This window comes from Rana temporaria, chromosome 11 (genome assembly GCF_905171775.1).
Source record: "Rana temporaria chromosome 11, aRanTem1.1, whole genome shotgun sequence".
NCBI lineage: Eukaryota > Metazoa > Chordata > Amphibia > Anura > Ranidae > Rana > Rana temporaria.
Window position 1 is genome coordinate 129,416,915 of NC_053499.1, and position 22,513 is coordinate 129,439,427.

The 22,513-nt window shown below is 45.3% G+C and overlaps 1 protein-coding gene across 2 annotated transcripts in view; it reads right to left on the minus strand.

Annotated features, from left to right (window-relative positions):
- PHAF1 (phagosome assembly factor 1) overlaps positions 1-22,513 on the minus strand; it is a 76,212-nt gene that overhangs the window by 9,339 nt on the left and 44,360 nt on the right. For both annotated transcript variants that reach the window (XM_040329137.1, XM_040329138.1), the window contains exons 11-16: positions 22,186-22,269; positions 18,667-18,749; positions 13,665-13,708; positions 13,508-13,551; positions 4,704-4,762; positions 3,758-3,830 (exon numbers count right to left, since the gene is read on the minus strand). In XM_040329137.1, the coding sequence (XP_040185071.1) occupies positions 3,758-3,830; positions 4,704-4,762; positions 13,508-13,551; positions 13,665-13,708; positions 18,667-18,749; positions 22,186-22,269 (387 nt within the window). The remainder of the gene's footprint in view (positions 1-3,757; positions 3,831-4,703; positions 4,763-13,507; positions 13,552-13,664; positions 13,709-18,666; positions 18,750-22,185; positions 22,270-22,513) is intronic.

Below are 22,513 nucleotides of genomic sequence, written 5' to 3' on the forward strand. Positions count from 1 at the left end.
GCTGTGCTGATAATCAATGTGCTGATTATCAGCACAGACCCCAACCCTCTGATAGGGGACCTGCTGATCGCCTCTCCCTGTCAGCGTGAACTGAGGAAAGCCATTTACCGGCACTTCCTGGTTCACGTGATGATCAGACTGACACAGCACCTCCGATCGTCGCGCGCCGGCTCTGTTAGCCCGATCACATCATATGATGTCCGATCAAGATAATACAACCACTTTTCCGCTGTAATTTTGCTATACGGCGGGCAGCAAGTGGTTATCATGGTTTCCCATGGATGAAGTTTACATCTGTGCATTTTATGGAAAGGGCCAGTGACTTTTTTCTGTTTTTTGGTTAAATAGACTTTAATGGATCAAAAGCGTGTATTGAAAAACGCAAAATGCACCTGCAATAAGCAAACTGCAACCTGCATAGAACCATTGCATTTTTCCTACCAGCCGAGGCTGGGAGTTAAGGATGCTATCATCGTCATGCAAAATCGCATGTATGCACACCTGGATAAGCCAGCATTGTGAGGGTCGTGTTTATTTACTTCTCTGGTGCTTTTGATACTATTAGGCTAGATCTTGGGCGAGAAGCTAGGAGTGATACAGGTTGATGTCTCCCTTGTGTCATGGATTGTAGACTACTGGACAGGAAGACCGCAGTATGTCATGAGTAAATAGTGGATTCTTTGCGCTATGTTTTGGACAACTCCTCCCACCCACTCCACAATATGCTAGTCAGTCTGCAGAGTACCATCAAGGACAGATTTTTACAACCACAATGCACCACAGAGCGACACAGGAAATAGTTTTTGCCTGTGGCCACCAAATAAGCACCATAAGCACGGGGGGGTTTGAGCAGCGAGTCGGTGACTGACAGAACAGAGTGATCAGCGGTGTTTGATCGCTCGATTCGGACCAATGCTACATCCACCTAGTAGGTAAGCATGATGAAAAAAAATAAATGAATGATTCCCATACTTTTCTTTCAATCTGGTTTAGGATCAGGATTTTTATGTTGTTTTTATAATATCTTGGTATTATGTTAATTATTATTTGGGGTAATGTTAGAGAAAGTGGTGTATTATTTGCATTTTGGTGGTTTGATTTCCTGCTTTCAATTTGTGTTAATCTTGTGTTGTCTTTGTTGAATGTAGTGGTATCGCAATCATTTTCCTCTGCTTTCTTCTCCTATTAGCGAGTTCCTTGTCAGTACATGTATATACAGGACAACGAGGAGTGAGAGGGGCGGGGCCAAACCATGGCTCCATGTCTGAATGGATACACAGAGCTGCGCCTCGGCTCGGCTCTGTGGGGGTATTCAACAGGAGGGAGGGGCCAGGAGAAGAAGAGGATGATCTGGCTGCCCTGTGTAAAACCAGGCAAGTATAACATGTAAATTTTTTTATAGAATAAAGATGAGACTTTACAATTATGTTCAATAAATAAAACAAAAACTTGATGCAGTCAATTTTTTTTTTGTGTGCACCAGCTAAGATCTGGTTCACACTAATGTGTTCCAGAATGCATGGAAAGTTCTGGATGAACCCTCTGCACACTGCAACGCACCATCTCTAGCAAACGTTGCAATTAAAAAAAAAAATGGGGATTTTTAGTTCACATACATTGCAATACATGTTTAAGCTGGCCAACTGCGTCAAAGTAATCCCTCTCTGGCCAGTCCTATTCTGCTCTGCAAAGTGCAAATGCTACAATGGATACCTAGAAAAAATGATCTAAAATTATACTGCGGTTATCTTTTTAGCAGTTAATCATGGTATACTATTCAACCAAGGATTTGCCCAGGGCCTGGATGAAGCAGAGGCAGAACCTGCCTTTAGATGGATCCTTTTTTTTTCATTTTTTTTTTTTAATCAGCCAGCAGGCTTAATAAAAAAAAAAAAAAAAAAAAAAAAACAACACAAACAAACAAACACACACGTTTCACCCATCGCACATTTGACGTAGATGAGGTAAACCTCCCAACTACTCTATTGTATTCTGAAAGCATGGACTCCCTCACTGTCAGAATACACTGATCAGCGCTGCAGCCATTATTTTTATTAACTTTGTCCTTCCCTAATTTTTTTTTTACAGTTGTAGTGCCAAACTAAGGAGCTTGGTGGGGGGTGGGGGGGCACAATTTGGCATCTAGAGCAGTGGTCATCAACCCTGTCCTCAGGGCCCACCAACAGGCCAGGTTTATGTATTACCATGGGGAGATGCAGTCTAGAATACTGCAATCACTGAGGAGCAAATGATATCACCTGTGATGTATTTCAGTTATCTTGCAAACCTGGCCTGTTAGTGGGCCCTGCAGGACAAGGTTGATGACCACTGATCTAGAGGATCTCATCCCAGCACTGGGTTTGGCATTACTTATTTTTTACAATATTGTTTAACGTTTTTAAAAATCCAGCAAAATAGGTCTTATTAATTTTAGAAAGAAATGAGAGCAGGTGGTGTTACCTATGGCAACCAACATATAGCTATCACGTTTCTAGAACAGCTTAAAAATAGAAGAAATCATAGTTGGTTGCTACGAGTAAAGGTGGCCATGTGTCTTCTGGCACAGCTAGAGCTGTAAACAGGAATGCTCAGCTCTTATCACTATTCTATAAAAAATTGGAGATGGAGGTGCTGCTGAACACTGCAGACTATCCCACCACTGGTCTGTGTCAAAATAAATAATATAGGTTAGACCAGTGGTTCTTAACCTTTCTAGGGCTGTGACCCCTTGATAAAATTTCCCAAGTTGTGGGGACCCCCAACAGTAGAATTTTCGTAGTGTGGGTCGTGGGCACCCAAGGCAAGACAAGTAATTTGCAACCCTAACCCATGGACATTTAGGACTCCCTGAGCCCCTTCCACTCGTACAGTATTAAAACTCCTTCTGGTACATTTTAGGATGTACCACTCTCTCCATGTTCTCCTTTCTTTCCATTGTATCTCTCTCTCTATCTTAATTTCTTTCCCCCCTCCCCCCCCCCCCACCCCTCTCTCTAGCGGCCTTTCCTGTACTCACTTTTTTCTTTGTTCCACCCCCTCTTACCCTCTGCCTTCCATGTATTCTCTTTTTTATACCCTCACTTACTCCTTGGGAGGGGGGGGGGGGGTGTTGGAATGAGTGGCAGTACTGGTGGGGAGTTCTGATCAGCCATCTTAGGTTCCCTTGATCAAGATCATCTGCTGATCTGAGAACTGTAGTGGGGACTTTAAATGGCAACTCTAATCACAGGTAGTGTTACTCAATGTGTCTCCAGCTCTGTGGTGTCTCGCAGCAGTGACACCTATGCCAAAATCAGGAGCTAGGGTCTCCTCCAGCCCCTCACACTTCACATTTCTCACCAGTCAGCTGACCTCTAGTCTCTGCCCCCCCAGGCCATGCCGTGAACTGAATGGGCGGCCGAGGGCTCCAGAGACTGCCCTGCTGGGCAGCCCTGAAAATGTTGGGAGTGCTGCAGGCTTCAGGAACAGCCCAGGATTTGGTGACACCTGGCAAGTTGTCATTTTACCCCCCAAGAGGGTCCCGACCCCCAGGTTGAGAACCACTGGGTTAGACAATGTTTTTTTAAACTTTCTGTTTAATATCTTCTTGAGATCTGTCAGGTGGGATTGTCTGCAGCTGCTATAAAGGAACATCCTCCTTGACTGATCTGTCAGGTTTTAGTCATCTCATATCATAGGCACTTTAACACTTCTATTTTGCAGTCAGCCTACATATATTTTAATGTTGAACAATAACTCAAGTTTTTTTGTTTTTTACCTCGAAAATCATTCTCTGCAGACCAAAACAAAAAGTTGATCCAAACGGGTTTGTGTTGTTTGGCGATGACGATCTGTAAAAAAGGGGAAAGACACATGACATTACGTTTCACAAAAAAATGTGTTAATTTCAGATGGATATTTGCTCAAGAGTGACTACATGAAGCCAGCTGTGTTCGGCTTTTTAAAATTCATTGGCTGCACAAAAAAAAAAAAATGGAATCCTAATGACTTTGAATATAATTAAGAGCCATTTAAGAAAAAAGAACGCAAATCCTCTTCCTCAAGATGAGCATTTTTAATGTTTTTTTTAAAAACAAATTGCAATCAATAGAACTGCCACTTCATAGTAACTTTCCAGCACTGTGCTAAGCAAATCCAGTTTGCAAAGGTCTATTATACTTAACACGGTCCAGTGTACTGTGTCTGCTCATGCATATTAAATCAGCAAGTTGTAGCTGCAAGGTATTGTGACTACAGGGGCTTCTTCAGCTAGAAACCTGCAGGGGTCTTATGAATAAAATCCAGCCTGATTTCCAACCCGCAAAACTCAAAATCCCTAAAAAAATAAATAAAATAAAAAATGCTGCCAAAAACAAACCCTTTTCACACGCTTCAAATATTATACAATGCCTCAAAAAAACAAGGGACTACCACGTTAAAAGGCAATCTTGAGGCAGAAATTTAAACTAAGTCAATGTTCACAAACGTCCAATGCATTAATCTGTGTTATGTCATGCATTCATTTTTAATGGGCTGGTGCAGGGAGGTAATGCAATATATGGCAGTGTGTTGTGGTGTGCTGAAGCACAGACGCCTTAGTCTATTGGGGTGACAAACAAAAATAAAGGGCACTGCAGATCACAAATGCGGAATAAGATAGCATGATCTCGGCTCAATACATAAAGTAAAAAGTGGCTGATTGTACTGTATATTCAGACATTTACCTGTGAAGGACGACTGGCTTCTCCACTGGGTGCCCTAGATGTTCTTGAATACTTTCCCACTGCAACACACACATAGGGAATTAGACAAATACTATTCTTAAAGTGAACATTAAACTATATTTCATATTCCTCACAAGCAGTAAAAGCTTTAAAATAAGCTTTTGCTCGCCTAACTAAGTAATTTTAATGTGAAGTTATCTATTTTCAAAGATCACAACAAAGACACTAAGGCTGGATTCACACCTATGCATTTTTAGTGCTTTTTGCATTTTCCAGATTTGCACTACAGTCCATTTAACATGGTTTCCTATGGAACATGTTCTGTGGAGCAAATCTGCACAATGCAAAAAGCACTAAAAATGCATAGGCGTGAATCCAGCCTAAAGTTGGGTTCATTCAGTTTCTAAGAGTGTTGGAACACCTGATGGTTGTTTACATCAGAGGGCTGGCAGCCTGCCAATATCTTATACCATAGAAAAGAAAATCTAAGGGCTCTTTCACACGGAGCGGACCGTTTCCGGGTCCGCTCCGTGTGTCTCCGTTGGCTCAGCGGGGATCCCCGCTCAGCTGTCGGCGGATAGGGCGGTCCCCGCACACAGTGCAGGGACCGCCCTGTCTCTGCTCCGCTGTCCCCTATGGGAAACCTGATGCAGACGGACCGTCTGTCCGTCTGCATCAGTTCCGCTCCGCCGAACGGAAGAAAAAAAGGGATTTTTAATACAGCTTACCTGTAAAATCCTTTTCTTGGAGTACATCACGGGACACAGAGCAGCATATTCATTACTATGTGGGTTATATGGAGTACCTTCAGGTGATGGACACTGGCAATCTCAAACAGGAAGTGCCCCTCCCTATATAACCCCCTCCCATAGGAGGAGTACCTCAGTTTTGTAGCAAGCAGCATGCCTCCCAAAATGGTCCCCATAAGAGGGGTGGGAGCTCTGTGTCCCGTGATGTACTCCAAGAAAAGGATTTTACAGGTAAGCTGTATTAAAAATCCCTTTTTCTTTCTCGTACATCACGGGACACAGAGCAGCATATTCATTACTATGTGGGATGTCCCAAAGCAATGCTTACAATGAGGGGAGGGAGAACATCTTCCCAAGACAAAAGGATTTAATTTAGAGATATACTTAAATCATAATAAATCCAACTTAGTTGAGAAAAAATAATTTTAAATTTTAAATTTAACTCAAAAGGGAGCCCCCGGAATCCGAGGGTCTCAAACTGCAGCCTGCAGCACTGCCTGCCCAAAGGCTGTATCAGTATTCCTTCTTACGTCCAACTGGTAGAATTTTGTAAACGTGTGGACAGAAGACCAGGTTGCCGCCTTGCAAACTTGAGCCATAGAGATCTGGTGGTGTGCTGCCCAGGAGGCGCCCATGGCCCTAGTAGAATGAGCCTTTAATGATAACGGAGGAGGCAACCCTTTCAAGCCGTAGGCCTGAGAGATTAACTGTTTAATCCATCTCGAGATGGTGGATTTTGCAGCTGCCTGCCCCTTCTTGGGCCCATCCGGTAAAATGAACAACACATCTGTTTTCCGGATCTTCTCTGTAGCTTTAAGATAGGCCTTCATGGCCCTGACAATATCCAAGGTATGCAGCAACCCTTCCTTTCTGGAAGTAGGTTTAGGGAAGAAGGATGGTAATACCAAATCCTGGTTTAGATGAAAACTGGATATAACCTTCGGTAGGAAGGAAGGATGAGGGCGGAGAACGACCTTGTCCTTATGTAAAATAAGATATGGTTCCTTACAGGATAAGGCTGCCAGTTCCGATACTCTTCTGGCGGAAACTATGGCTACCAAAAATACTAACTTCCTTGTTAGTAAAACCAACGGAATTTCAGCCAACGGCTCAAAAGGTTGTTTCTGTAAACTTGACAGAACAAGATTTAAATCCCACGGACAAAGCGGGGATTTAACTGGAGGATTAATACGTAAGACCCCTTGAAGGAAGGTCTTAACTAGCGAGTGGGTGGCCAGCGGCCGCTGAAACCACACTGACAAAGCTGAAATCTGTCCTTTGATTGTGCTTAATGCCAGTCCTTTATCCACTCCTAGCTGGAGAAAACTTAATACTCTATCGATGGTAAATTTGCGAGAAAGCCATCGCTTGGACTCACACCAGCCTACATAGGCCTTCCAGACCCTGTAATAAATCACCCTAGAGACCGGTTTCCTGGCTCTGATTAGGGTAGAGATTACTTTCTGAGACAGACCTCTACCCCTGAGAATCAGGGATTCAGCTTCCAGGCCGTCAAATTTAGATGCCGTAAGGCAGGGTGGAGGATCGGACCTTGCGATAGCAGGTCTGGCCGTAGAGGAAGAGTCCAAGGGTCTCCCACTACCATCTTCAGGATTAGTGAATACCATGCCCTTCTGGGCCATGCTGGAGCTACCAGGATGACTGGTATGTGCTCCACCCTGATCCTGCGCAGCAGGCGGGGTAGTAACTGGAGCGGGGGAAATGCATAAAGAAGTTTGAACTGATGCCAAGGGCAAACTAACGCATCGGTTCCGCAGGCTCTGGGATCCCTTGTGCGGGACATGAACCTGTCTAGCTTCTTGTTTAGTCTCGATGCCATGATATCCACGTCCGGCACTCCCCACTTCTGGCAGAGTGTCTGAAAGACCTGTGGATGCAGAGACCACTCCCCCGGCAATAGAGTCTGGCGACTTAAGAAGTCCGCCTGTAGGTTGTCCACTCCGGGAATGAATATGACCGATATGCAGGGCACATGGGCTTATGCCCACAAGAAAATCAAGCTCACTTCTTTCTGAGCGGCTTGACTCTTGGTTCCCCCTTGGTGATTTATGTATGCCACCGCCGTGGCATTGTCCGATTGTATTCTCACCGGGAACCCCTGCAGTTTGGACGTCCAAGCCCTGAGGGCTAGTCGGGCAGCTCTGATCTCCAAGATATTGATGGGCAACTGCTTCTCTGCCGCTGCCCAAGTGCCCTGGCGAGTGCAACCATCCAAAATTGCTCCCCAGCCGATCAGGCTGGCGTCTGTGGTTACTATCTTCCAGGTCACAGGACTGAACGTCTTTCCCTTCAGGAGATTCTGAGGGTTTAACCACCAAGATAGACTTTGCCGGACTCTTGGTGAGAGTGGCAAAGGAATCTCCAAGGCCTGAGGCCTCTTGCTCCATGCTGACAGGATGGCTGCCTGCAGGATGCGAGTGTGGCTCTGAGCATACGGTACCGCCTCGAAGGTGGCCACCATCTTGCCTAGTAGCCGCATACATAGGCGAACAGTTGGCTTTCTCTTGCTCAGAACTATTTGTATTAGCTCTTTGATGGCCTTGACCTTTTTTTTTTTTAACAGAGATAATGGCCTTGACCTTTAATAGAGGTAGGAACACCCTCTGTTGTTCTGTATCCAATCTCATGCCGAGATATTCCAGCTGCCTTGTGGGCCGAAATGCTGATTTGTCTCGATTTAGGACCCAGCCGAACCTTTTGAGGTACTGAACCGTTAGGGCGACTGCTCGTTCCAGGCCAGGAAACGAGTGGTCTACGACCAAGAGGTCGTCCAGGTAAGCTAGGACCGTGACCCCTTGGGTCCTTAGATTGGCTAGGTTTGGGGCTAGGACCTTCGTGAATACCCGGGGGGCCGTAGCCAACCCGAAGGGGAGCGCCACAAATTGGAAATGACGCTGAGCCACCGAGAAGCGTAGAAATACCTGATGTGGCTGAAAAATTGGCACATCAAGGTAAGCATCCTTTATGTCTATGGACGCCATGAAGTCGTCCTTCTGGAGCACGGCGACAGCTGACCGAATAGTTTCCATCCGGAATGAGCGGACCTTTAGGTACGCATTTACTCCCTTTAAGTCCAAAATTGGCCTGACATCGCCGTTGGGCTTTGGGATGATAAACAGGTTGGAGTAGAACCCCAAGCCTTGTTCCTGGACTGGTACTTCTACTATCACCTTCTGGCACAGCAGATGATTCAATGCCGCCATCAACGCGGCTCCCTTCACCGGGTCGCCTGGTACTCTTGACTCCTGGTAATGAGGAGGAGGGAATTCTGAAAATTCTAGTTTGTAGCCCGTGGCCACGGAAGACCGTACCCAGCAGTCGGGAATGCTGGCCTCCCAAACTTCTGCAAAGAGACGTAGCCTTCCCCCCACCATCGTGGGTGGGGGCGCCCCTTCATAAGGCCGACTTGGGGGCTGGCTTCGCAGGCTTGCGGTACCACTGCTTCTTGCCCCCAGTGGCTTGGCCTTGTGGCTTATTGTTAAAGCCTGATCTTGCAGGAGGCCGTCGATACTGTCTGGTATTAGAGGGCCCCTGTCCCGGGGAGGGCTGGCGCTTAAACGCGGGCCCTCGGGCTTTCTTCTTGACTGGCAAGAGAGTGCTTTTGCCGCTTGATATAGTCTGAATATATCTATCCAGATCTTCTCCGAAGAGTCGTCCTCCATGGAAGGGAAACCCTACCAGGAGCTTTTTGCATGGGGGCTCAGCCTCCCAACTCTTCAACCATAAGAGCCTTCTCATATGGATTAGAAATAAGGATAAACGTGATGCCTGCTGGATGGAGTCCTTGATAGCATCCACCGTAAAGCGTATAGCCCTCGGTATATCCGAAAATTCCTCTGCCTGCTGGGCAGGGATAAGTTTAAGCATTTGCTTAGTCTTATCTGATAATGCTTGGGTAATTCCAATAGCAGCCACAGCGGGCTGAACTATCGCCCCTGCTGAAGTAAAGGAGGCTTTCAGTAATGTTTCCAAGCATTTATCAACCGGATCCTTAAACACCTGTACGTTTTCCACCGGACTAGTTAAGGATTTGTTCACATAGGAGATGGCTGCGTCCACCGCCGGGGGCGCCCATCTTTTGGAGAATTTCTCCTCCATAGGATATAAAACAGAGAATTTTTTAGGTGGTAAAAAGACTCTATCTGGCTTAATCCAATCCTGAAACATGACCTCCCCGAGTAGAGGATGGATCGGGAAAACTGCGTTGCTTTGAGGCGTTCTTAAAGAGCCTAAAGCTGAAACCGCCGATACTTGAGGTTCTGGTATGGGTAACTTAAATGCCTCATGGACCATGTTCGTTAAGGCCTGAACCCACAAACTTTCCCCTTGGGAGGCTGAACCAGACCCCTCAGTATCCAGATCCTCGATCTCTGAACCACCCTGGTCCAAAGCGTCAAGTCTATCCAATTCCCCTAGGGAAAGGATTTCTGTGTCTGAGGGTTCTTGCTCGGGTGACGGAGACCTAGTCCGCTTTCTACCCGATATAGCTTTAGCTATCCTTTTTGCCATTCTTTTCTCTAGTTTACCTAAAGAAACAGCAAGAACTCTCTCAGTGACAAAGCCGGGGTTGGACTGACCTGGATCAGCCCCAGCACCAGATCCCCCAGGTCCCATCAAGGCGTGCCCTGATATGTCCTGTGGGGAGAGCAGCGGCATAGCCGTGTCTGAGCCCTCGGATTTTGCGGGGAATCCCCACCCCTTGTACCCTCTGACCCAGAAGGCATGGTACAATACCGAGGTACACCTGCTATCACCCAGCCACAGACGTAGCTAAGGGGATCTGTCGGTTTGGGAGCGATAGAGACTAACGCCCAAACTGAGAAGGGAGATCAGCAGTTCTTTCCCTTCTTCTTTTTTTTTTTTTTTTTTGAAGAGGAAAAGAAACCACTCTGTCTCCCACTAAGTATTGCCAATAGCCATCTGCTGAAAAAAGGAAAAGAAAACCTATCTGTAGGTTTGACAGTCCTTAGAAAAAACTGCAATTCTTCCTTTCGCCACCGGGTGTCCTCGGCATGCTCCGCTCTGTGTCCTCCTCTCCTCTAGCTCAGGATGACACTGAGCTCTTGGCAGCTAATGGAAGGACCTCCCCTTCCTTTATTTGTGATTCGCCGCCCACCGGGACGCGCCCCCACCACGAAAATCGTTTATATCTCGGGCACGCGCGCGCGCGCCCGTCGGCGGGGGCCATCACACATGGAGGAGGACGGAGCAGCGCAGGCACCCAGGCAGGTAAGCCCTTTAGGTAGGTCACAGACCTCCTTTTAGCATGGGAAAAGACTCCCCTCTTACAGAGATCCCACACCTAGCGCCAGCAGCCCAGCTAAACAACACTTACCAGGGAGGTCACATATTACTGGGGAAAAAAGATTGAATCATCCTGTCTCTGTCATAGACATAGTGATTCCTTGCCAATGCAGAGCATACCCAGGCCTGCCCCCCTGTGCACCCCCTGTAGGGAACCTGCTAAGAACCAAGTTCCGCAAGCTCCCCCAATACTTACCTGCTCCATGCCGCAGGACTTTTGCACAGCAAGAGGTCCAATCTTCCCCCATCTCCGTGGGTGGCGTCTAGACCTTCAGGCCCTGGGTTCCTATGAAGGAGCCACTGTCCTGGGCCCATATAGCACCCTGGCAACAGAAACATTAGGCCCCCAAAGGTTTCTAAGTTCTGGGCCCAGGGTCCAGCTCTCTGAACAGAAAGCATTATGGGCTACACCCCAATGGTTTGGGGTCCGGTTGCTGACCACTTTAGCACTGAGGCCTTTGGACAGAACCGGTTAGCCCACCTTAATCCCAAGGATGTGGAGGTAAGCTAAACCATGACCAACACCTAAGACACTGGCGAAAAAACTGAGGTACTCCTCCTATGGGAGGGGGTTATATAGGGAGGGGCACTTCCTGTTTGAGATTGCCAGTGTCCATCACCTGAAGGTACTCCATATAACCCACATAGTAATGAATATGCTGCTCTGTGTCCCGTGATGTACGAGAAAGAAATAGGGTTTCTTCCGTTCGGAAAAGCGGATCCCGGCGGACGCTCCAACCGCTAACGGACGCTATCCCATAGGGATGTATTACAATTCCGTTAACGGACTTGTAAAAACGGACAGGCGGAGTGGACGTCTGAAAGGGGCCTTAGATTTCAATGCATGTATTTTAAACCTTGAGTGTTTTTATAGTTAGTTCAGAACATGTATATGCTTTAATTTGCACGATCTGGGTACAAGTTCACTGTAATGTTTCTAATCAAGTCTAAAAACGTTAGAAATCTAAAGAGAACCAAAATAAAGTGATTGTAAAGGAAAATGGTTTATTTAAAAAAAAATAACAAACAAACATGTCATACTTAACTGCTCTGTGCAGCGGTTTTGCACAGAGCAGCCCTGATCCTCCTCTTCTCAGGTCTCCTGCCAGCGCTCTGGGCCCCACCCCTTGCCGAGTGGGCCCATAGCATGCTGTTTGCTGTGGGGACACTTGTGGGTGCTCGCTCCAGAGCCAGCTCTCTGCATCCATAAGACACCTCAGCTGGCTCAGCCCTGCCCCCACCTCACTGGCTGCGTTTGACAGCAGTGGGAGCCAATGCCTCAATCAGAAGGGAGAGACCCGGGAGAGCCTTGGGTCTCGTGCACATCGCTGGATTGAGATCAGGCTCAAGTAAGTATTAGGGGTGGCCGAAGGGGGAGCTGCACACTGAAGATTTTTTACCTTCTTGCAAGCACAATTTACTTACAAATCACCGTCAATCTGTGGTTGGCAGTTTTCTAGTCCCAACCGATATAACAGAACTCATCAAAGCTCATCCTTTAGTTTTGGGTATAGTGTGGCTGTATTAATTCCCCCTCAGTCGCCTATTACCACTGCAGGGAGATCACTCTTAAAGTCCTTGCTCTTGCCAAGAAATTATGAAGTCTATAAGGGAGTCTTTATCCATTATATAATATATTTCATACAAATACTGAATCATCTTGATTATCAGATTGTTTGGATTGACTCGCATTTTATTGACATGGGCTTTTAAGGATACTTTATTGATATATACATTTTATGGACTTGTATTACTATATAGTTTACATGAGATAATTACAGTGGGCCATATTCTGAGTATAGTTACGACGGAGTATCTCAGGAAACTCTGTCGTATCTCTCTTTTTTGACCCGCGTATCTATGCGAGTGATTCCTAGAATCATTTTCGCATAGATACGCTGAAGATCCGACATGTGTAAGTCACTTACACTGTCGGATCTTAAATGTAATTACCCAGCCGGCCGCTAGGTGGCGTTTACGTTCAGGTCTCATTTGTTTATGCAAATGAGCCTGATACGCCGATTCCCGAACTAATTTGCGTCGCGTAACCGTCGCTTACGTCGTTTGCGTAAGGTTACCCCTGCTATATGAGGGGTAACCTTACGCCAGTCCCACGTATGCCATGTTAAGTATGGTGTCGGGTCTGCGTCGTCTTTTCCCGTCGGGTACGTCGTTTCCCTAAGTCGTTCTTGAATACGACTTTACGTCAATGACGCATACGTCGGCGTCATTGAGGTTTTCCGCCGAGAACTGGAGCATGCGCACTGGGCTATTTTTAGCCCGGCGCATGCGCAGTTCAATCGAAACGGGGGCGCGCTTAATTTAAATACAAGCCGCCCCCTTGGAATTACGCGGGGATACGCCGGGCCAATTACACTATGCCGCCCCAAACTACGGAGCAAGTGTTTGGGGAATACAGCACTTGCTCCTGTAAGTTGGGGCGGCGTAGTGTAAATGGCTTATGCTACGCCCGCCTCAACTCTACAAGAATATGGCCCAGTATGTTTTACTTTTTCCGTTTTCCCTTAAAATAAGTTTGGATTTATTTGAAGCTCATAACCATTAAATGTTTCAAAAAGTTGTTCGAGTGAGATACATTTTCGTACCAGGCCCTCCTCCCCATCTATGTACAAGAATTATAAGAAGCCAGGATGTAATTCAGCCAGCCAGTATACAACTAGTACTAAAAGAACAAGTTTGGATGACCAACTGTAAGGAATGATATCTCACCTTACTGTACGTGGTGCAGATTTCTGTTTGTGTTTCTGAGCCGTCTGTACAAAGAAAAACAGGAAATTGAGTCATCTTCTACAGCATGGCCACATAGATAGAGAGCAGTCATAGGAAACAATGCTGTGAAACATGCAGTGAAATCCATTAACCTCACCTCTCTTCACAGTTAGAGGAATCCGAAAATCACAACGATGATAACTAAAAACAGAAAAAGTTATGTTACACATAATATAAAAAGAATCAAATACTGTGATATGACAAGTTGAAACATGACAGCAACAACCTAAGGAAAATAAAGATATCTGTGTCACCTACAGCGTTTAATCACAGGGGTGCACCAGTGCACCAACAAAAACTTTGATTCAACATACACCATATGGCCAAAAGTTTGTGGACTATTGCCCATCACATCTTGATCTATTTTCAAGACCATTGCCATTAATATGGTGTTCTCCCCACCCGAGGGCTGTGTCGGTTGGAATTAGCATCCATTCAGCCAAAAGAGCGTTTGTGAAGTCAGGAACTGATGTTGGACACGATGGCCACTTTACACAGGTGCAAATTGTAGCGGCAGGAATCAAATATCCTGCCGTGGCTTTGAGCGGCTGGGTGCAGCCATTTATTGTTGTTCGCACAGCCAGAGGTTACCCGAGATGATCGCTGCTGGATGCACACAAAGTGAGTCCAGCAGCAATCACCGCAGTTAATCGCTGGCTAAGCAAACAGCCACGAATAGCAGTGGCCACCAGCGACCTGTCATTATAGTGAGCGGGGCACCTAGCCCCTCAAAGCCGCAGCAGGAGTCTCCGATTTCTGCCAATACAATTTGCACCAGCCTAAATCACTGGTATGAATGAAGCCTAATGGCCCGTACACACGATCCGAAAATTGGACGAAAGATCGTCCGACTTTTTACACTTAATGGTCGCAAGTAGAAAATAAATAGGTTACTAAAGTCACAAAAATTCTCGTGCAACAGAAAAAAAACAACAGAAGTGATGTCATGTGTTCTAATGTATTTGTATTGTATTTTAGGACGACAACTGTACTGATTAAACGAAAATCGTAGTACGATATGGTATCGTACAACGAAAATTTTCGTGTTTGTCAGATCTAATAATATCGGATGAATTGTCATGATCGGCTGTCGAAAGCTCTGTACTAACGATCCGATTATCGTATGATCGCGTCGAAAGACGATTTTCAGATTGTGGGTACAGGTCATAAGCCCTGACCAGCAATTGCCGTACCAATTCATACCAAGGGTGCTCAAGTGGGTTGAGCTCAGGGCTCTGTGCAATCCACAACGTCCTCAACACGAAAAATTATTCATCCCATGTCTTTAAGGAGCTGGCTTTGTGCAAAGGGGTACAGTCATGCTGAAACAGAAAAATATTACCAAAAGCCTGGCAACACACAGTTGTCTGAAATGACTTTGTATGCTGGAGAATCAAAAGTACCCTGAACTGGAAACACTTGAACTCAATGGGTTGGTGAGAGGTCAGTGATCGAAAGTCCTCTTAAGCGTATGGCACCTCATCCCCGATAAATTTAGTGAAGGCATTGGAGAGGGTTGAGGATTATTACGGTGCAGATTATAAAGACCAGACATATTGTTATATCAAAAAATAAAGAAGTTTTATTAAATTCATACAAAATTTACAACATTCAATAGTGGGAGCAATATGTAGGGACAAATTTCTTGAGCAAGTCTACCCTACTAGTTTCGCCAGACACTGGCTTCTTCAGGGGTTTTAGGACTTGATCGTTTCAAGAGAATGCTCTAAAATTAAACAAAACAGTTTTAACAATTCATCATGTATACAATGAGCTATTTATTATTGACAATATTAAATAATAAATAGCTCACTGTATACATGATGAATTGTTAAAACTGTTTTGTTTCATTTTAGAGCATTCTCTTGAAACGATCAAGTCCTAAAACCCCTGAAGAAGCCAGTGTCTGGCGAAACTAGTAGGGTAGACTTGCTCAAGAAAATTGTCCCTACATATTGCTCCCACTATTAAATGTTGTAAAGCTGATTTTAAAATTTTGTATGAATTTAATAAAACTTCTTTATTTTTTGATATAACAATACGTCTGGTCTTTATAATCGGCACCGTAATAATCCTCAACCCTCTCCAATCCCTTCACTTGAACTCAATCATTTGGAGGGGTGTCCACGTAATTTTCTGGCCATATAGTGTATATAGGCTTAAAAATAATATATATGCATATAACAACGACTGCAGAATTCTCACAATATAGCAAGACTTTACAAATCATTTAATAAGCAGAATCATAGCACACATGACCTATTTATCAACTGTGTTGAAAATGATAAATTGTAGCTGTATATGGGTGCCTGCCAGGTCCTTTGGTCACAAATAATTTTCTAAATTCAATCTGTTTGTCTGACACTGATAGCCATTTCAGAGACAGAATTTTGGACAGCTGTATGGACAGACAGAGATTTCTGTACCACACAATTGTCACGTTTACATATGGAGATAACTGGGCATTGTCCATTATAAGATCTTAATACTTTCTTTTCAGAGGCTGATCTGCTGAATTCTGTGTATGTATTATGTATGGATCCAGATACATTATGTATGGATGGATGCAGTTACATTAATATTTTATTAATATTCAGTCAACTAATGGACTGCTATAATTTATGGCTTAAGAAATACTGTACTAGAATTGCTGGCATGAATGTGGCTGACAGTAACTCCATCATACCTGAGATACGGTGATCTGGGGTTACCATTACCAACTATACTATAGACGTCTCATATACAGTATATTTGACATCACATGCCCTTTTACCATTAGGCCCCATGCACACGAAACGCTGCTAAACTCGAATTCAGAGGCATTTGGGCATTTTTTTCAACTGCCCCTGAACACATTTAATGTTATCCTATGTGTTCATGCACACAATCAAGTTTTTTTGGCGTTTTAAAGCAGTTGGGTTTATGTCAGTTTTTTCAGACGCAAAATTTTGGGTTCAGAAGCGTTTTATTTTTGCGTTTTTAACTTTGGGAGGGTCTACAATGTCTTTGAGATAAGCGCTGACAGCCGCAAACGAGGTAAAATGCCGCTAATCGCGGCAAAAACGGGCGTTTTAAACGCCGTTTTTTTGCCTTTGAAAACGTGAGTTTAGAGGTGTTTGTAATTGCTTCTCGTGTGCATGGGGCCTAATGAATTTAAAAGTGAATGACAACCATGTAGACTAGGAAACAAGCATGCTCTTGTTAAAGAATACCTTATCGCAGTCATTCTCAAACTGTGTGCCGTGGCACACTAGGAGATTTGCAGGTGTGCCGTGGGATTTTTGAAAAATATTTTAAATTGCTAGCGTTTTAAAACATAGTTACAAAGTTAGTCAGTTTGAAAAAAGACAAAAATCCTTCCTGACCCTTGAGAGGCAATCCGATTTTCCCTGGATCTACTTTACCTACAAATCTTAGTACCCAGTTATATTATGTACATTTGGGAAAGAATCCAGGCTTTTCTTAAAGCAATCTACTGAGCTGGCCAGAACCACCTCTGGAGGGAGTCTATTCCACATTTTCACAGCTCTTACTATTGAACATATTGAAAAATTAAATGGTAATTCAATGTCACAAAAGTTAAAAAAGTAACAAATATAAAAACACAATGTCAGTCAGTCTGTCATTCATTGGTTCTTTTCATAACGCAAGACTTGTGCTAGATCTTGGGGGAAGTAAACTCAGCACTTCATATCAGGGTTTTTATGCCATGTAATGTGTAACATTATTTACAATATTGCCCAGTCTAATGTATGTAAAAACGATTCTTACTTACTGTGTTTTAGTCATTTTTAACAAATTCTACTTCCGGGAATTAGGCTGCGCCTGCACCATCTTGTGTATGTATTGTTCTCCGAGTCCCCTGTGGAAATCACTTCCGCCCTTCCTTGCTTCCCCTTGCTGAAATCTCGTGCATGCGCGATTGTATGTTTAAACAGCCTCTTTCTTGACCGACGTTACTTCGGCAACTAAGCGAGGAAGCTGAGAATGAGTGCCAAGTCTCGTGTGTCTGCTAAGCTGTGCCGCTGAGAGTGGAACTCTCAGACACAGCATAATGTTGAAATGGGAATGGCACACACAGAGCGTGCCGTGACTCAGTGGACGGGAAGCGCATGCGCTGGAGAGATAATCAAACATTGCAGGACGAAATACAAGAAGAAGAAAAAAGTAAGGAGACTTTAACAGGCAGGGTCTCAAAAATATTCCAATCGTACACCTTCCAGGAAAATAGCCAATAAGTAAAAGGGTGCTGAAACGATCACCAGCTGGGAACCGGAAAGCAAATCATACAAACATATTCGCCAGCACACCAAGGATCATTTAAAAAACGTCCAAAAATGTAATGCATATTAGCGATCCAAAAAGCTTTTTGGATCGCTAATATGCATAACATTTTTGGACGTTTTTTAAATGATCCTTGGTGTGCTGGCGAATATGTTTGTTTAACAGGCAGGGGACCCCTATTGGGCGGGGCCCATGGGTTTGAGCCCAGTCAAGCCCAATGGCCTGCCCTGCCCAGTAGGGAGGACTTCCCTGCTCGCCCCCCCCGCTAGGAGAAGACAATTGCTGATTTCCCGATCATCACTGTCTGTGTTGATGGCGAAACCATGCAAAATTCTTTCCTTCAACTTGTGGTTGCAGGAAAGAACTTTGTACCATGTATAGCCTGCCTAAGTCAAGCCAACCTGGAACAGCCCCTGCCTCCCTATACCCTAGCTGCAGGATAAAAGCAGGTACCAGTAAGGAGATATAGGACCAGATGGTGCAAACAATGGTAGCAGCATTTCATAAGAAAATCTATTTAAACCTTGGGCTTTATTATTAAAGATTGTACCCAATAAGGTTTCCTACCATTACTGTACACACAATGGGAGTAATCCATTGTTACAACAATACACATTTCTAATAATTAAAAAAACAAATATTCCTATCCTTACTGCATCTTTATGGCAGTATCCTGAAAGATATATTCAGATATGGAGAGAAAAAATCTTTACTAATGAAATGATGAATTCAATATACTGTATATACAGTATGGCAGAAACAAATATGTATTTAAAAAAAAAACACACATAACTATGAGTCAAACATCAACTCACATATTAAAGTTGTAATGTCCAGGATAATTTGTATGCAAAACAAACTTCTTGGCCCTGTGGGTATTTGCATCAAAAAGAATATCCTGCAAATATGAGAGACAAGCAAGGATTATTTCTGATTCAAGTTACAGTATAGAGTTTAAACAAGCATACCGATCCCAACCAATAAGCAGACAGGAGAACTAAAACATTGTGTAGCTTTGCTCTAGTAAGATCAACAGGCAATTTTTGTTCTTAGACCCCTTTCACACTGGGGCGTTTTTCAGGTGCTTTAGCGCTAAAAAAGCACCTGAAAGAAGCCTCATCTGCAATCCCAATGTGAAAGCCCGAGTGCTTTCACACTGAGGCGCTGCGCTGGCAGGGCATCAAAAAAAGTCCTGCAAGCAGCTTCTTTGCAGCGCTTTAGGAGCGGTGAATACACCGCTCCTAAAGCGCCCCTTCCCATTGAAATCAATGGGAAGTGCCTGCAAATCGCCTTGGCAGCAGCGCTTTGTGGGTGCTTGGCACTTTTAACCCTTTACTCTGCCACTAGTGGGATTTAAAAGCGCCCCACTAGCCCACGGTAAATCGCAGCAAGTTTTGGCAGGGCTTTACCCGCGTTTTTCGGGCACTGGCAGTGTAAAAGGGCTATAAGCCTGAAAAAATAAAACAAACAAATGCAGCCACCACATCTAAAGACTGGTAAGCTGCAGTATATTATATTCTTCCTCTTTTACTGTATTTAGTTTTCTTTGAACAGCTTCACCTTTGAACCAGTGTCATCTTCAAGATGCTAGCTAGCTAAAAATTAAAAGAATTTATTAACATTATCAGTCTATTGATTATAAATCCTAATCAATTTAATGCTACCTTGGCTTACCTCAGGGGAGGGCTGGCAGGGGGGGCAGGGTGGAAATCTCCCCCCGGGCTGGTGACACTATGCACAGCCACCGGCCGCCACTACCAAATGCTGTTTTTGCAGAGCAGGAATATGCCTGCTGGAGCTCTTTTAACACAGTTCACGGCCGCTGCTCGCCTCCCACTGGCGGACTCTAATGTAAGGGGGGCCTCTGTGCGGACTCTGATGTAAGGGGGGCCACTGTGCGGACTCTGATGTAAGGGGGGCCACTGTGCGGACTCTGATGTAAGGGGGGCCACTGTGCGGACTCTGATGTAAGGGGGGCCACTGTGCAGACTCGATGTAAGGGGGCCTCTGTGCGGACTCTGATGTAAGGGGGGCCTCTGTGCGGACTCTGATGTAAGGGGGGCCACTGTGCGGACTCTGATGTAAGGGGGGGCCTCTGTGCGGACTCTGATGTAAGGGGGGCCACTGTGTGGACTCTGATGTAAGGGGGCCTCTGTGCGGACTCTGATGTAAGGGGGGCCTCTGTGCGGACTCTGATGTAAGGGGGGCCACTGTGTGGACTCTGATGTAAGGGGGGCCTCTGTGCGGACTCTGATGTAAGGGGGGCCTCTGTGCGGACTCTGATGTAAGGGGGGGCCTCTGTGCGGACTCTGATGTAAGGGGGGCCTCTGTGCGGACTCTGATGTAAGGGGGGCCACTGTGTGGACTCTGATGTAAGGGGGCCTCTGTGCGGACTCTGATGTAAGGGGGCCTTTGTGGGGACTCTTGTGATCATGAAAAATCTTAAACTGTGTTCCTTGATCCATCACTTTTCCACGCTCTATGGGCCGCTTGACTGGACTTGCCCCCCAGGCCTAAGGCTGCCAGCCCTCCCCTGGCTTACCTGTAGGTGCAAGTGGTCAGAGAGGGTTTACAACCACTTTAAACACACTTAAAGTGAATCTCCATCCAAAATGGGAAGTTCTGCTTTAAGTCCTCCTCCCCTGCCACATTTGGCATGTCATAGTTTTGACAGGTACCCACTCCCACTCGGATTGCCTAGATGAGGTGTCCCCCCCCCCCCCCCCGCAGTCTTCTGGGACACATCACAGGTTCCATTCACAAAATGCAGCATTGCAAACACATGCGCAGTAGGCAGCTGGCAGTGAAACCCGCAAGAAGCACAGCCGGTGGCCCACATTCATGATGCCGTTTCCAGAAACCTGAAAGCTAATGAAGAACTAGCCCAGACGAGGACAGCGCTGGATCCCTGGACAGGTAAATGCCCTTTTGTTAAAAGTCAGCAGCTACATTTTTTCCAGAATGACCCTCCTCTTTAAAAGGGAGCAATTACCATATATACTCCGAGTATATACTCTGAGTATAAGCCGAGGCACCCAATTTTACCACAAAAAAACTGGGAAAACGTATTGACTCGAGTATAAGTCTAGGGCAGGGGTGACCAACCTTTTAAAGCACGAGGGCCAGTTAAGCAACTCGATAATCAGTTGCGGGCCACAATACGGAGCGGGCAGATGGCATATGCAGAGCGGATACGGACACAGCCCACTATACTCTTTTTTTAGCAGATCAGATTGGAGGTAGGACACAAGTCGGTTAACATCTGCCACTCCTTAGAGGTTAAAGGAGGGTCCAATTGGGTCGGACTGACCGTGTAAAAGGGGCCCAAGGCTGCTTTCACACTGATGTGCTGTGATTTACCAACGCAGTGTGCCTTTGGCTTTCCTGCACTTTGCAATAGACTTCTATTATATGCTGCATGTTTGGTGCATTTTCAGAATGTATATGGCTCAGTGCCGGTAACCCGCAGATGCACTTCTCTGCATCTTCGGGTCAGTTTGAAAGCAGCCCAGTAACCACTGCAGAAGAGGTATGCCTATATATACACTGTGATTTTAGTAATAAACCGACCTTTAACAACAGTATTCTATTTCATCCCAGAGCAGGAGATCGCGGGCCACATCAGAGAGCTCCCCGGGCCACTGGTTGAGCACCCCTGGCCTAGGGTGTCCATCTGCATGCCTCGCTGTGTCCATGTCCATGCCTCACTGTTCCCATGCCTCACTGTGTCCATGACTAGACTAACGTTTAACATGGGAGTCTATGGAAGAGGTGCCTGGCATTAAAAAATCGTTGCTCCCCAGCCGTAGGTCCCCCAGACAACAAACTTTGCACACTTGTAGAGGAGAAAATGGGGCTACATGTGTGCCAAGTTCCGGGTGCAGGGGACCTATGACCGGTAGTTACTGGGTCCCCAAAGTCACTGAAGAAATTACCGTTTAACATGGGAGTCTATGGAAGGGGTGCCCGGCTTTGAAAAATCGGTGCTCCCTGGCCGTAGGTCCCCCGGACAACAAACTTTGCACACTTGCACAGAGGAAGAGTGGGGCTATATGTGTGCCAAGATTGGGGTCCAGAGGACCTACGGCCAGCCAGTACCGGGTCCCAAACTCCAGGAGATCAAGCACAAAAAGGTAACTCGAGTATAAGCCGAGGGGGGCATTTTTAGCACAAACAAAATGTGCTGGAAAACTCGGCTTATACTCGAGTATATACGGTAAGTTAAATGCAGTGTTTTACTTACACTTTTTCAATTAATCGTGTTCATTTGTTTAAGAGTATCGTATTATATTACTACCAATAAAGACTACACATAAAACTGGGTCTATACTCACCACACCCAGAGTAAAATAGTTATAGAAATAATCATTGCACTTTGCTGGGACTTGCTTGTGGGGGGACGGGGAATGAATCTTCATCTGGAAACAAAGTAGAAAATTGCTGCTTAATCAGCAATAGAATAAATTATACATTTTCTGTAACAATACACTGGTAGAAATCTGCCACCTGTAAAAATCTACAGTATAAATAGATTTTTAAAAACCTTTCATATTTATAGATTGTATATGAAAGAAACGTGTGTCAATCAATTAGGCTCCTTTCACACGGACTTGTCCCGTTGATCCCCGCTGAGTAGGCGGATGACAGGTCTGTCTACACTCA